Source organism: Athene cunicularia (assembly GCF_003259725.1).
Source record: "Athene cunicularia isolate RWA chromosome 3 unlocalized genomic scaffold, athCun1 chr3_part1, whole genome shotgun sequence".
Lineage (NCBI taxonomy): Eukaryota > Metazoa > Chordata > Aves > Strigiformes > Strigidae > Athene > Athene cunicularia.
The window spans coordinates 113,315,189-113,330,532 of record NW_020799097.1 but is presented as its reverse complement, the minus strand read 5'-3'; the positions used below and the strand labels follow the sequence as shown (position 1 = coordinate 113,330,532).

At 44.2% G+C, this 15,344-nt stretch overlaps 1 protein-coding gene and 1 long non-coding RNA gene across 2 annotated transcripts in view; both read left to right on the top strand.

Moving 5' to 3' along the window:
* LOC113477984 (solute carrier family 22 member 7-like) overlaps positions 1–8,494 on the top strand; it is a 19,611-nt gene extending 11,117 nt beyond the window's left edge. Inside the window, 3 exon segments of the mRNA XM_026844677.1 lie at positions 2,518–2,574; positions 6,690–6,844; positions 8,289–8,494. Coding sequence (XP_026700478.1) covers positions 2,518–2,574; positions 6,690–6,844; positions 8,289–8,494 — 418 coding nt within the window.
* A 1,163-nt stretch (positions 8,495–9,657) lies between these two features.
* LOC113478853 lies at positions 9,658–14,443 on the top strand. Its single transcript, XR_003398152.1, has 3 exons — positions 9,658–9,670; positions 11,724–11,729; positions 14,229–14,443. It is a non-coding gene; the product is annotated as an uncharacterized LOC113478853 (long non-coding RNA).
* The last annotated feature ends 901 nt before the right edge of the window (positions 14,444–15,344 follow it).

Here is a 15,344-nt window from a genome sequence, read left to right as displayed (position 1 = left end):
TCTGAAAAACACTCTTGTTATTCAAGAAATTGGCCAAGAGAATCTGTGCATGCTCCGGGGAAAAAACAAAGTGAGAAAGACTACAAGCCTTCCTCCCAAAGACCCCTGAAGACACCCACCAGGAAGCAATGCGCAGGGGCAAAGATGACATCAACTGCTGACACCAGCCTTTCTAACTCACCCAGCCCTACTCATGCATATGTATGTTTGTGTTACATAATCCAATGAATATGGATATCCACACTCTATAAGTTTTTGGTAAAATGTGCGGTGGGTGTGCAAGCTTTGTCAAGAAATCTCCTTGCACCCCGGCGCCGGAGTAAACATACCTGCTTTATAATTCTATTCGAGTTGTGGAGTCTTTTTTCAACAAATCAACATATAGGATTTTCTCTGGTCAGACCACATGGTATCTGCACAGCATTACACCATCAGGATTTTATATGAGCCCATGACTTGCTTTCTTGATTTTCCAAATCCTTCGCAACTTCTATTCCCTTGGCCACCTCTCCTCACTGATCTCTGGCTTCCGCCTCTTTTCCCCAAAATCATGCTGCCTCTCTTCTCTTACCACCACTGCCTCTTGCTCAGAAAGGTTTATAATGGCCCATCATCTCCTGATGGCCTGGCACACCTGTGCCTGGGATGTGATCAGATGGAATAATAACAGGGTTGCGTGTTCATCAAATTCTTGTGCAACTGCTGGAAGGCACCAGAAAGTATCTGACAAAAGTCAGTTATCTTGGATGCTATAAACTGCGACCACCAGAGAGACCCTTTGAGCTCTCCTGGAGCTCAGCGGGCCTGTGACCAGCATCTCCCCTGAGCTGGGACGCCTCTCAGGTACCAAAACCCTTAAGGTGTCGTCTGCTCCAGACGGAAGGCCAGGGCGAAGTCCCCCCGCTCGAGTCTCAATTATCGCCCGTTGAGGAATGCCAAGGCTTTGTGAGTATTTGCTCTAAACTCGAGAGGGAAATTTTATTTGAGCTAGCTTCTATTTCATACATTCTTTCTCCGTTCATTGGTGTGTGCGTGTGGTTACATACCCTTGCCCTTGTTCCTGTGTGTGTTTGTCCCTTTTGTGTTCATTTTTACTGAATCCAAACACCTTTGTTTCTGTATGTATGCGCATGTATATATGTGTATAAATTAAGGTACCGTAAGGAAGTTAGAGTGAATCTTGTAATTTTAGAATCTGTGAATAAGTCGCTTTTCTTTCTGAATTATTTTGTATTGATAAATTGCTGTAGTTATTAATAAATCTAGATTTCTTACTAAATCATTACCGTATCAATACTTTCATCCATGACACTTGAAAGGTGGCCCAAAGCACAGGAAGTCTTAGAAAGGGGACAATTTGGTCAGACAAAAGGGGCATGGTTGTATCTGAAATTACAGCAGCTGACTCTCTCAGTGAGAGCAGGGCCAAGTCTTAACCTAGAGCTGGTGCCTCTTCCTTACCAACCAACCAACCAACCAACCAACCCTGTTTTTGGCAGGGGAGAAATGAGAGTCAGATGTGCACCAGGTCTGTACCTGATTTCTGCACTGTTTCAGGAAGAAATGTGTAAAGCACTCTTGAGGGAAAAGGCAGGGGAGGTGCTTTGCAGCACAGATGCTGAGCATGGAACCTCATGATGCTGCACCCATGGTGCAGTGGCCTTGGAAGATATACAAGGAGCCAGGGCTTTCTCTGGTGTCAACTGTTCTTGCAGCAAGAAAGGCTGCTCAAGGTCTGGCTGGCCTTGTCAGAGAGGCTGCAAGGCTGGGTTGATGATTAAATTTTGCCAAATTTGCACATATAGAAAATTAACTCTGCAGCTTGGGCACAGCATTCTTTAATGATTAACCACATTTGCACCTCCAAGAAAGTAAAATGATGCTCATTAGATTAGGAACAATGTCTAGACCAACTTATCAGTAAGAAATAAGTAAGTTAGCATCAGGAACAAGTATTTGGTCTGATTCCTCCTCTGCTTTCCTCCTTCCCTGCACAGACAACTTGAAAGGAAACTAGTCTGGGCAACAGTAACTGGATATCAACACGACATTCCCTAATGAAGGTGGAGGCACACCTTAAGTTCACCACAGTGCAGCATCCTGCAAACACCCATCTCACCAGGGCAATCCCAGAAGCATGACTGAATGAACCCGAGCAGGTTGAGAGCAGCTTGGTACCAGAGGGGTCAGGAAATGAAAAAGGTGATCTCACCCTGGAAAGCTTTCTGATGCCCAACAAGTGTCCAGGAGAGCCTGTCACAGTGGGGAGAGATAACTGGGAGGACTCTGAACTTTGTAAGACGCAGGTTTACATTTTTTTCAGGACTCCAGCACTGTCCTATGTGAAGTTTAGTGCAGGATGCTGCCCCTCAAGCAGATTCATCTGATACGAATTGCAAGACACGGTGGCTGACCATCGGAGGGAAGGGTTGTGAAAAGGCAACTTGGGCACTAAGTGTCATTTTGGCCTTGTGTTTCAGTGGGACCTCGTGTGTTAGCAGCGCAGACTGAACCAACCACCTTCTTCATCAGTGTTACAGTGGGGGCTGTGATATTTGGATACCTTTCAGACAGGTTTGATGCCTTTCAGGCTGTTCCTCTAGGGCTTCAGTTTCATGATGAGAGCTTCACAAATCTGTGACCTGAAGAAGGCAATCAGAGGGGCAGAGAAAGGAGAAAACACAATCATAAAGGGAGAATCTAGCTTCTCACTTGAAAATTGGATTAAAGTGATACTGGGAAGCAATGCAGTGGCTGAATGCTTCATGGAACAGCCAGTTAGCAGCCCACCAGAGAAGCAGCTCTGGCCTTGGTTAGGAGGAAGATGCACTGCAGCAATGACTACAACACTGTGATCAGCATTGCTGCAGGAACAGTAAAAACTGAAAAAATCCACTCTCTGTGAGACCAATTTCAGAAAGGATAACTGTCCGAAAAAGGAGAAAGATGACTAAAACAAAAACAAACCAAGAGACTAAAAGAGTTAACTCCTTGCAAGTTATATGGAAATTGGTTAAGGACACCCAAGTGAGGGGCTCAGCGCAAATACATGCCATAGCTGAAAAAAAAAAAAAAAGAGTAACCAGAAAGCACAAACTGACCATATCATTACAAAAGCCAGGGTAAGGGAGATTAGTAGAAGCAGGGAGACATTCCTCAAGGAAGAGCTGAGGCAATGAGGAAAACAGGAACAAATCTTCTCTCTCTGCTTAAATGTTAGAAAGTGATAATGTAAACCTGAATAATATCGGAGTAATAACCTAGAAAGGGCATCAATTAAGAAACTAAGTATTTTTGCAAACAGCAGAACCAGGAAACCTATGGAAGAATAAGTAGTACAGGCATGCAATCAGGATGTGCACTCTGCGCTATTCGTTATTTAATGTCTGAGTTTCCTGCACAGGAAACTGCTCCCTGAGTTCCTTCCTCTGAGACCAAACAAGCATTAGTGTTCGGCAGGCTACAAAATCACTGCATAGCAGAGGGAAACCACCTTCACATTATGAAGCACTCAGAGACTTAGTGCTGACGATGGGAATTTTTACATCCATATCTTTGCATAGGAGTATATCAGTATACTTTTACAAAGACCCAAGACGCCTGGCTGATATTCAAACTGTGCCTTTTAGCTTTGTATCTAAAATGGCTTTGTAGCACAGTTGGAGGGAAAGAAATTCAGAATCATGAAAAGGAGCAGGACATAATAAGGCAGAAGAGATGGTCTCTGCTAGAGCAAAACAAACAATAATTTGTTTTTCAAATGGATTGTGAGAGGGAAGAGCCATATCAAGGCATAAAAGGAGCATCTGGAAATGAAAAGGCTTTAGTGTGAGACATAAATGAGTTTGTGCTCACAGTGGGAGAACCTGTAGGGGCAGGTGTTGGAGCTGGAACTTTGAAACAAGCTGATAGAAAGCACAGAGAAATACACCAGGTGAATGCCAGCAGCCTGCCAGGAGCAGGGAGTGGTCATCCTAGAGCCCTACAGGACCTTTGAGATGAAAAATCTGAAATACTGTTGGCTTTGTGTGACCACCACAGCAGAGGGCTGGGAAGTTACTGTGTATCAAATCAGTTTTAAACTGGTTTCCAAAAAAGATCTCAGAAACTACATTCCAGGCAGCCTGACATCCATCTGAACCAGGCAAATTAGTAGAAACTCTTCTGAAAGATTGAGTCGGTAGCCGTATGGGTAAAGATGACATATTGGTGAAGACTCAGCAGGGTTTTTGCAAAAGATTCATGCCTTACAAACATACTGGATTCCTTTGAATGCACTAACAGGCATGTGAACAGGGGAGATACCACCCAAATGGATTTCAAGAAGTTTCCTTACCAAAGGTTCCTAAAGAAACTGAGCTGCCCTAGGATAAGGAGGAAGGTCTCTGCATGAATAAATAATTGATTAAAAGCCAGGAAGGAAGAGGGAGATATAAGTGTTCAGTTGTGACAATGGAGGGAGACCTGTGGGGACCTGTGCTTGGATTTGTGTACTTTTCAGCACATTTATAAATTATCTGGAAAAGAAGCAAGTGGGGAGGTGATGCTGAGTGACCAGGCTGGTAGAGATGAGATCTGAGTGTGAAGAACTGCAGAAGGAGCTTAAAGAGCTCTGTGACTGGATGAGAGCATCAGAAGACAAAATTTCAGGGTAGATTAATCCAAAATAAAGAGAGAAACAATTCTAACTTCTCATTTAAAATTGAGGCCTCTGAGCTGACCATAGCTGCTCAGGAGCAAGACTCTGGGATTATGACAGACAGCTCTAACATCAGCAACAATCCACTCAGCAATGTGTGGTGGCTGGGTGAGTGAGTAAAAAAATTAAGAATCATTACAAAAGCAATATAAAATTAGAGAGAATACCACTGCAGTAACATGTAAATGCATGGTGGCCCCACATCTTGAATATTGTGTGCAGTTTTGATTTCCCTTCACCTTCCTTCCTCATCTCAAAGGGATATAGAAGAAATGAAGGAGAACAGGTCCCACTTCTTTGTGCTAACAGTAATGCAGAAATTTCATCTCTAGTGCTCCAGGGTGAAAACTATCTGGTCCTGGCATTCTGCTACAGTTCAGGCTTGTTTTGTTCTAAGCCTCTGCAGACATCTGGATTTGAGAACATCTCTACTGACAAATTTTACCCTGGTACTTTGTACTGAATTGGCTGCATGATGCTTTGGCAGACTTCCAGATTGGGTATTTATGAAAATAGCTTTTTTATTAATTTTTATACTTGTGCATTTTGCTACTTCTATTTTCTACATTTAATCTTTCAGAGGTTGTGCTTTCCTACATCTCCCCTTGAAGACAATTTTAACAGCATTATTTCTAGCAGCCGCCCCGTAGCCTGCAGTTCAATCCTGCCAGCTTGACTCTGGTTTTCCTAGCAGGTGTCATGCTTTTGCTGAGAGAGACTAGTAATGGGTTCATAAATAGCTGCCTTGTGCCCTGCAGGCAATCTTACGGTTTTATATCCTTCTGACTGTATTGTCAAGAAAAATTTCACTTTAAAAATGTATCTTCTTTCTTAGGCAGTTACCCTACTGGAAACTAGATCCAGCCCTCGTGTTTCTAGGTGTTTGCTGCTCCAACCCAGGGACATTATAATGACTTTTGCAAACTGGCTCTGCTTAAATTTCAAAGCAGATCCAGCAAACTGCCTGGGCCCAAGCCCAAGTTGTTTTTCTCCAAGTAGATTCATTAACTAGCTGCTGCATTAAGTCATTTATGATAATTTTAGGAGTGTTACTGTGGCATTATGTCCAAGCACTTCACTTTTTTCCCTGGTGCTGGTGCAATTGTGCTTGCCACCATCCTTCTTAGGTGGACACTAAGAGAGCCCTAATGCCAGAATCAGACCTACAGACTAAACACTACCTTCATTTACTACTCCAGCTTGAACATAACCTTTCATCACATGCAGTGCTGATGTTCATGAGGAGACTGATGCCTTGTGCTCCATTTTGATTTTCATAGGTTGTGTAGAAATAGACACGTATTCCTCTGTGCGTGTGTGTATGTGTACATGCTCATTTGTGTGTATTTAATTTTTTGTATTTCTCCACACAGGACTCTGCATGACGGGTAAGATGGTCCTACAACTTCCAAAACCCTTGGGGAATGACCTCCTAGAGATTTATCATAGATCTCTTAAGACATCAGGGCTATTTGCACATGTGGTCTGACAAGTGGATTCCTTTTATTTTCCTTTGGGATCTTTGTTTTTCTTCCAAGAATCAGGGTGAAAGTGTCATGGTTCTCTCTCCTCCTCGAGGGCAGCGGCAGTGGCTGGTCAGCCATGGGAGATGGACATGCTGAGCCAGGCATGGGACAGTCATTGGAGGGAGCAGGGTGTGCCAGCAGCATGGGATTTCAAGCAGACATCACTGTTTTTGATGTTGGTGTTGAACAGAGGAGCCCAATATATTCTGATCAGTGCCGCTCTTTCCACTGGAGAGCCTCATGCCTGATGCTCACAGAGCAGGCTGGCCCTCTGAATGGGATTGCACCACTGTGGCACCGGCTATATCCAGAGCCATTTCCTCCTCTCTGGGGTGTTGCATCTTGCGCTCTTTGCAGAGCAGGCAATATTTTCATTTTCCTTCCCAAGTCTCTGTTTGCCCCATTTCACCCCTACTCCTGGGACAGGTTTCCAGCCACTGTAACCCAGCCTGTGCTTGTGGCAGTTTTGGACGGAAATCCATGCTCCTGCTGTCACTTGTGTTCTCTGTCATATTTGGGATGCTGAGTGCTGCCTCTGTCTCCTACAGCATGCTGGCCATCACATGGACCCTCACTCAGGTGGCCCTGAGCAGCGTCTCCCTTATTATATTGCCTTTCAGTAAGTATGTGGGGGTTTGTGGGTGCCTGGTTGTACAGGGGTACTTCTGACAGGTGGGTAGGTACTTGTCTACCAGACAGGGCAGAGCTAGTAGGAACGGGAGTTTGGAAATCGTTATGTGCACAATTTCACTACAGGCAGCCAAAAGAAGGCACCCCTTTTGGAAGGATCCAAGAATTACAATTTTCTGTTAGTTTAATTAATGCTTTAACAGTCTACTCAAAATACAACAACCACTGATTAGTACTTCTGTTGCAACATTAACACTTGCAATCCATGCTACCCAATTCCTGGCAAGGATCGTCAGTAGCACAAAAAGAGCCACGGTCCAAAGTTTCTGCACCTTTCCTCTGATACTGAGTTCTCACCCTACAAACACCCTGTTAAGACAATTTATCAGTGTTTCCATGTCCTCAGCAGGAGGAGGATGGTGTGCCATCCATAGGGTGTTTTTACTTCCCCAGTCTTGAGTTTGCTCACAATTTTCGTAAGTTCCCAATCTGTATTTTTACAAAGAGTGGAGGCAAAGAACCACCCCCAAAAAAAAAAAACAAACATCACATAGAGCTAGGCAAAGCTGAAGCTGAAAAATGTAGGCAATTATAATAAAAACAAGCTCCAACTTCAGGGCACCCAAAAAAGCACTGGATGATTGTGTAGGTACAGTTGGGACATACTAGGCAAGACGCATTGTACCCAAGAGCAAGTTACAGGGGCAGCAAAAATTTCCAGGATTTTTGCAGACACAGCCAAAATCAAGCTAAAATAGCTTCAATACTGGACAAGTCCACAAAAGACCCGACAAATCCCAAGGCCTGCTATGTTTTTTTTATTGTTATAAATGTTGATGCCTGCAAGGCAAAGTAGAGCTTGGGAGGGACATTTCTGATTGTTAGAGGCTGTAACAAGATGTCCAGATCTTTGGAAGAAAATTGGCTTTTAGTTCACACACACACAAACAAGGAGACCACCATCTGTTCTGGCTTTACATGTGCATTAGTATATACTTTGGGTAGATTCCACATGAACAACAATTCATCTTAATATATTGCTTTCATCTGGAATAATGAATGGGCAGAAAAATAGGAAACTGTGCAGGCAAGATAGGGAAAAAAATTATTGGTTTAATGAAGACCAGTTGAATGCTATTGAATGGAATTTTTTTAAAGTATCACTTAAGGTGTTTTTAGTACTTTCTTACTATATGTCCAGTATTTCTTCTTTTAAGACTTCATTTTAGTTTAGTTGCTTACAACTTTTCAAGAGGTTAAGCATTGTGGATGAATGTTTTAAATGTGCCAGATGTCAGCCACACAGTGGAACTCTCCTGGAGGAGACAACCAGGGACAGACTCTACCTCACTTTGCCCTTGTTAAAAAACCCTGCAGACCCCTCCCTGGAGAAGTCCCGTGTGTCCCAGCTGAACACTGCCTCCTTCTTGCAGGGATGGAGTGGGTGGATACACAGCACCACACCTTCTCTGGTATCCTGACCAGCATTTTCTGGAGCATCAGGAACATGCTGCTGGCCATGGCAGCATACTTGGTGCGTGAATGGCACCGGTTATTAGGAGCTGTAACAGGACCTTGTCTTCTGAGCACTGTCTGTGGTGAGTGCAGTGACCTGCAGCCAGATGGCCGGTGGGGATAGGAGTGGGCCATGACTTGCCTCCTTCTGCTCTGTCAGCATGGCAAATGTTGCAACGCTGATCCTAGGACTAGCTCCAGCATCCCAAAGAGGAGCAGGACTCGTCTGTGTCCTGCACTCGGATTGCCCAGTCATGGCATCTCTTAAAAACTGGAGTGGCCTGGGTTTCAAATCTCCTCCTCACCTTCAACAAGGCCAGGAGCCAAGTTTGCACCACAGCTTTGGGGACAAGGAGGATGCAAGACTGGGGCTTCTGGACATTTTTCACACTAAGGCTCAAAGCCAGCAAAAACCACATGCAGGAATCTCACTGAGAATGGGACAACTACAAGCATTTGTCCCACACACACAAAGAAGAAAAAAAGCTTTTGAAGACTATTGAAATCTAGTGTGTATGCAATAAGTACCCTTTAAGCTAAAAGAACAAAAACAAAAAAAACACTTCGCTACAGGTTGGGTAATTCATTACTGGACTTCATTCTGCTAACATGTCGATCTTAAATTTACAGAATGCCTTTGCCTTTTGCACTTACTTCTGCAAACAACAGAGATGAGCCACCAAATTACCTATACATTTGGAGTCTTTGTTACTGATTTTGCTATCAGCTGAAATTAAATGATGTTTGATTTTAATATGAATATAGAATTAAGAGATATTTTAGTAGAAATTATTTGTTCACATTTATTGCACTTTATACCAGCAACCGAATGCTACTCTAAAATCCCCTGCACAGCCCCATACCAAGGACGAAGAGATCGGTCAAAATTAACTAGTAGGAGTGTTTGGAACCTAGGTAACAAACACAATTTGATTTATAAATTGATTTATGAGGCATACATAGAACTAGAAGAATGCATGTAGCTGTCAAGGTCTAGGATTAATGGGAACTGAGGAAAACCAACTGTAACAGCTTGCGAGTACCTGCCAAGAAACCGTGAACTTAAGCAGAAGGTAATTCCAGCAGGGGGAGATCGCGACCCCCGACTCATGGACCACCTACTCGTATTACACCCCAGACCCATTTCTAGACATTTCTAGCTTTCATTGCACATAATCGGAAATAGGAGGAGAGTATGTGGATGATTTCCAAGAAATTATATGTTTATGCATGAATACTTAATGAATATGTAGGAGCAAGTTCTGTATAAGATGTATCATTTTAGTGCTTGGTGTGCGTTGTTGGCGAGACGACTCCCCTGCGCACCCGGCTGTTTAAATAAAGAAGTGTCTGCTTACCTACAGCACGTTGGTGTCAATAAGTTTTTATCCCGGTTTTCGGTGACATCTTGACAAACAGCACCTTCCTAAACTGGGAAGAGGGAACAGCCTCAGCATTTGAGTCACAGGCACGGCGTGGTTCCCTGGGCTGTGAGGTGTTTTAACCTAACCACAAACAGCACTGTGAGGATAACACAAACCCAATGCATCTGAAAGCAGGTGGAGAGGCCATTCCAATCCCAGGTCAGAGAGCGCCTCCTAGTAGAAATAAGATGCCTAGCAAAATTTCATACATCATCTTTTTTGCTTTAAGGTAGCAGAAGGAAAAGCAAACTCCTAAGAACTGCCTTAAGGCTGAGACAATTTTTGATATTATTTCTGTCATAAAGATTGGGTCAAATAACCTGCCAAATCCCTGGGAAAACCAGCATCTCCTGTGCTATCAGCAGCAGACCAGAGCAAATAATCAGATACCTGCAACACACTAACATTAAAAATAGAGCATAATATACCTCCAAAAGTGCCATATGCAGAGCACTTGTTTGGGGCACCTTTTCAGGACTTCCCCCTGCCTACAGGAAATACTTGCTGGTGCACAATACCCCAAGGTATTTGTGCTAAGCAGCAGCATGAAAACTGTGCAAAGAGTAGAAATTAGTAGAAATCTCTCACTAGTTCACATTTAGTAATTGCAGGAGTTTCCACATCTTCTCTATATGCCTGCAAGTATAATAAACCATACTTGTAACGCTGTCATCAGTTTCTGGTCTGGGAACAGTACAGCCTCACTTACTTTGGCCATCCTGCTAGCTGCCATCTGAGAGTTGGAAAGGACATTTTTCCTTTGCTGGCAGAGGAGCCTGAGCAGGCTAATGCTGCAGCACTTCCTCCAGAGCCGTCCAGGACAGGGGCAAGACAAGCTGTGAAATTCACTTTGCCACAACCCAGCAAGTGCCAGTCAAGGAAAACTTTCAATGAAGAAGGTAAAATTTCACTCCAGAGCAAGAGAAACATAAGATTTAATATTCTGACTTCCTCTCCATCTCTTTAGTCTTGTCAGAAGGACAGCAGATGTGGTCCCAGATTAATGGGGTCAAGGGTTGACAATTCCCATTCCAACTCTGCCCATGCAGTAGCGAAATCACAGTATCTTCCTCATAGACCAAGGTGTGCCCTAAAGAATTACCATGTCTCACTTCTACATGTCGGGGTTAAGACAATATTGCTTTAAAACCTTTTTCTTTTTCCTGGAAAGGTATTTTAAGCTCTGATTGATCCTGGCTTATATTCAGGAAAAAAAAATTTAGCTTCAAAAAGACTAAATTCAATATCCCAAGTTTCATCCCAGTAACAAATAAAACACACAATTTTGCTGGGCTTGTGGCAGGGTTTTGCTAATGGGGGAGGGGGCAACAGTGGCTGTCCCCTGTGAGAAGATTCTTGAAGCTCCCCAGTCAGCCTCGCCTCTGGCCAAGGCCGAGCCAATTAGCAACAGTGGCTGGGTCTCTGTAATAATGTATTTAAGAGGAGGAGTTGGAGTTGAGAGGAGGAGTTGTGAGGAGGACACCTATGCAAACACCGAGGTCAGCAGAAGAGAGGAGGAAGGGAGGGAAGTGCCCTGGTTCAGAGACCCCTGCAGCCCATGGAGAGAGGGCAGGCTGTGCCCCTGCTGCCCATGGAGGTCACTGGTGGAGCAGATGCTCACCTGCAGCCCGTGAAGGACCCCACGCTGGAGCAGGCAGCTGTGCAAAGGAGTTGGGACTCTGTGGGAAGAAGCCCCCAGTTTTGTAGTTCAGCACTGGAAGGATTGCAACACACAGAAGGGACCCACACTGGAGCAGCTCGGGAAGGACTGCAGCCCGTGGGAAGGACTCATGTTGGAGAAAGTTCGTGGAGGACTGTCTGCCGTGAAAGGGACCCCATGCCGTAGCAGGGGAAGAATGCAAGGAGTCCTCCCCCTGAGGAGGAAGCAGTGGGACTGATCACACCCCCATTCCCTAGCCCACTTAGGAGGAGGAGGTAGAGAAATCAGGAGCAAAGCCAAGCCCAGGAAGAAGGTGCTTTTAAGATGTGGCAATGCTTTTCACTGTCCTACTCTGTTAAGTGTTGTTGTTGTTAGTGTTTGAATTAAATTGATGTTCTTTTTCTTCCCCTAATAAATCTGTCTTTTGTCCATGACCGTAATGGGTGAATCACCCCTCCCTGTCCTTACCTCAATTCCCAAGCCTTTTGCTTTATTTTCTCCTTCCATTCCTGAGGGGGAAGGGGGCAACAAGCAGATGCGTGGTGTTCAGCTGCCCTCTGAGCTCAAACCACAACAACAGCATCCCATTTTAATAACCTCCACTTCAGCATGCTGTCAAAGTTGGTAAGAAATAATCTGAGAGTTCTTTTTCATATGAATGTTATTACCATCCATTTGGCCTATAGTTAAGTGTTCTGTATTTTCCTTAGACTATTAATAAAATTGATGGTTTATTATACCAGCTTAAAAACACTAATTGTTGTTCCTGCCCACAATTCTTTCAAGGTGAAAAGCATTTCATTAAAAACATTTCGGAAAAACATTTCATTAAAAACATTTTTAACAATTTAGCATGAGAAAATTATATAGCTGCCATTATTTCAATTATTTTTTTTCTGTCCATGAACCACATAACACCTTGTGCCGTCAAAGAAGAAAAGGCAGCAACATCAGTGCGCAGGTCATGACCAATCTACCACACATCTGAGTTTTCTGCAGCAAAATGCTCTTGATTTGTTGGAGATATATCATGATATATAGCAACTGTCATGGCTTAACCCCAGGCATCAACTAAGAACCATGCAGTCACTTACTCACTTCTCCCTACTCCCAGTAGGATAGGGAGGAGATGCAGAAAAAGTAGAACTCATGGGTTAAGATAAGAACAGTTTAATAACCAAAATAAAATATAATAATAATAATAATAATAATAAAAAATATATAATAATAATAATAATAATTGTAATGAAAAAGAATATAACAAAAAGAGAGAGAAATAAAACCCAAGAAAAGACAAGTGATGCACAATGCAATTGCTCACCACCTGCTGATAGATGCCCAAGGTGCAATCCACCCTCCCGGCCAACTTCCCCCAGTTTATAGACTGAGCATGATGTTGTATGATATGGAATGTTCCACTGGCCAATTCGGGTCTGTTGCTCTGCCTGTGCTCCCTCCCAGCTTCTTGTGCACCTGCACACTAGCAGGACACGGGATGTTGAGAAGTCCTTGATTTCTTAGTAACAACTAAAAATATCAGTGTATTATCAACATTCTTCTCATAACAAATCCCATATTGAATCCAAAGCACAGCACTATTCAAGCTCCTAAGAAAAAAAAAAAATCAGCTCTATCCTGGCCAAAACCAGGACAGCAACCAACAGGAGTATGCAATGGTGATGTCATTCCTCATACAGTGTCTGTAGGAAAACATTAACTGACTTAACCAACCATTACACAACTCAAGAACTCAAGAGTTTTCAGTAATGATAGGTTTGTTAAGACAAAACTTATTGGAGGGCAGTCTCTGAACCCAGGTTCTGAATTTGTGAGATAATATGGTTTTGGTCTGCTGCAGACTTGTTTACAAGGAGAACAAAAGTGATGGTTACAACAAGACCTTTTCACAAACAGAAAAAACCAAAATAGGTAACAATGCCCAAGAAGGTAAGAATGCATCTTTAGGAAAACTAAAAGATATCAAGAAAAATGTGGTTTGAAGAGTCAACTAAGTTAAGAAGAGGAGAAGCCAGTGTTGCATGGCTCAGAGCACTGTGTCACCCCTGGACATGGATCCTCCAATGGAGATCTGAGGGAGCAGAGCGAAGGAGACAACCTCTCCCTTTCTTCACTAGGTGCCCTCCTTTGGCAGCATTTTATCACTGGTTTATCAACATCCTTCTTGAACCAGACACAGTACCTGAATGTAGTCTGATGAGCACAGAGCTGGGGGCAACACCCCCTTCCCTCCACCTCCCGTCCATGCCCCTGTTCATAGGGGCTCAGGACTTTCCCACCATGCCCCCAGGGCCTGCTTCGCACAGCCCCTCCAGCTCCAGTCTCTCATTGCTGACTCTCCCCTTCATTCTGAATTTCATGGGGTTCCTGTAGTTTCCAGTCTGGGTCCTGCTGGATGGTTGCCTACTGTTCGCATGCTGGCTGACCTCCACAGGCCTTAGAGGTCTGTGCCTGTGCTGTGCTGACAGCAGCCCGCATGGGTGTGCAAGGCTGCATGGGGTCCCTGGCCAGGGCCAGGCCAGACCAGGCAGTGGCCTGGGGCTGTGTCTCCAGTGGTGAGACCCAAGACCAGAGTCCCACCAGCCCTGTCAGGCTGTGGGGCCCACAGTCATACAGTATACCTCGCATTTGCTAATAGCCACGGTTAAGAACTGCGCTGGTAGACATCGTTACCACACGCATGGGGTTTACAATTACAAGGCTTTGGTCAAACAAGACTTTGAATTGTGGTTGAGCTAACCGTGATTATTGATAAGTTTTTTAAGAACAAGCTTGGATCGCCAAACCCTAGACAATAAGCAGAACATCCTAGACCATGAAGTGAATGTCTGGGATTACTTGACTTGGCAATGAAACTAACTTTTGAGTGTCCTGAAAGTGAAGTGAGGAACCTTAACAAAATGGATGCAGGACAGCTAAGAGAGACACTGGACAGGCAGGATAATGCAATAAAAGGGTGGGCTCTCAGCTGTAGGGCCTCTTAAGATACTAGGAGCTGCAACTACTGAGTCCCAAGGGACTGGACTCAACAAATACTGAGTTATCATGATTACGGAAATACTAATTGGGTATAAAGTCACAAGAGGAAGAGGAGGCATCTTCAACCTGAAGACCCCTGCCCACGACTACCAGGAGCCACTGCGCGGGCATAACTAGAAGACCAGGGCAGAGCACATAAAAATAACTCTTAGAACTCATTATAATAAACCCTACCTTTTCGTGGAGAGATCATGAATATGTACAGCTGGTTTTGGAATTGTCATGAATATGTAACACTTCATTGTATAAAGCCAAGTCCAATTACCACAATTGGGTGTGCACACTTGAGGACGAGCGAGTGTGCCCAGCACTGCCATAAAGAATGCCTGCTTCCGAATACTCAGAGTCTTAGAGAGTTCTTCCTCGACCGGCTTTTCGGTATCAGAACTACCTTCATTATAAAACTAAAAAACACACCCACAGGTCAAAAAGACCCCTGCCCAGGTTAAGACCCTTCCCCTGAGCATGCGTAGTTTTGGAATCATTAGGTAAACTGTGTAATAATTATATGCTAGCGTATGTAACACTAACCAATCAGTATCTAACAGGCGTGTTTGGAAAAGTACTAACCTCTGGTTTTTGTGTATAAAAGGAGCATGAAAACCTGCTGTAGGTGTGCTGGATCTGTGGAAAAGTCCACGGAGCACCCAGGCCTGAATAAGATACAATCTCTCTCCCGAGCGTGCCAGATCGGTTTACTGCACACCGGGCACAAATCCGCTTTTCGGGTAACACCCCGGGGCTGCTGCGGGGCAGACACGGGGGCCCGATCCCCGCGGCGGGGGTCCACATTCCCCGAGGGGAGCGGGGCAGGCGGCGGCGCTGCCCGTACC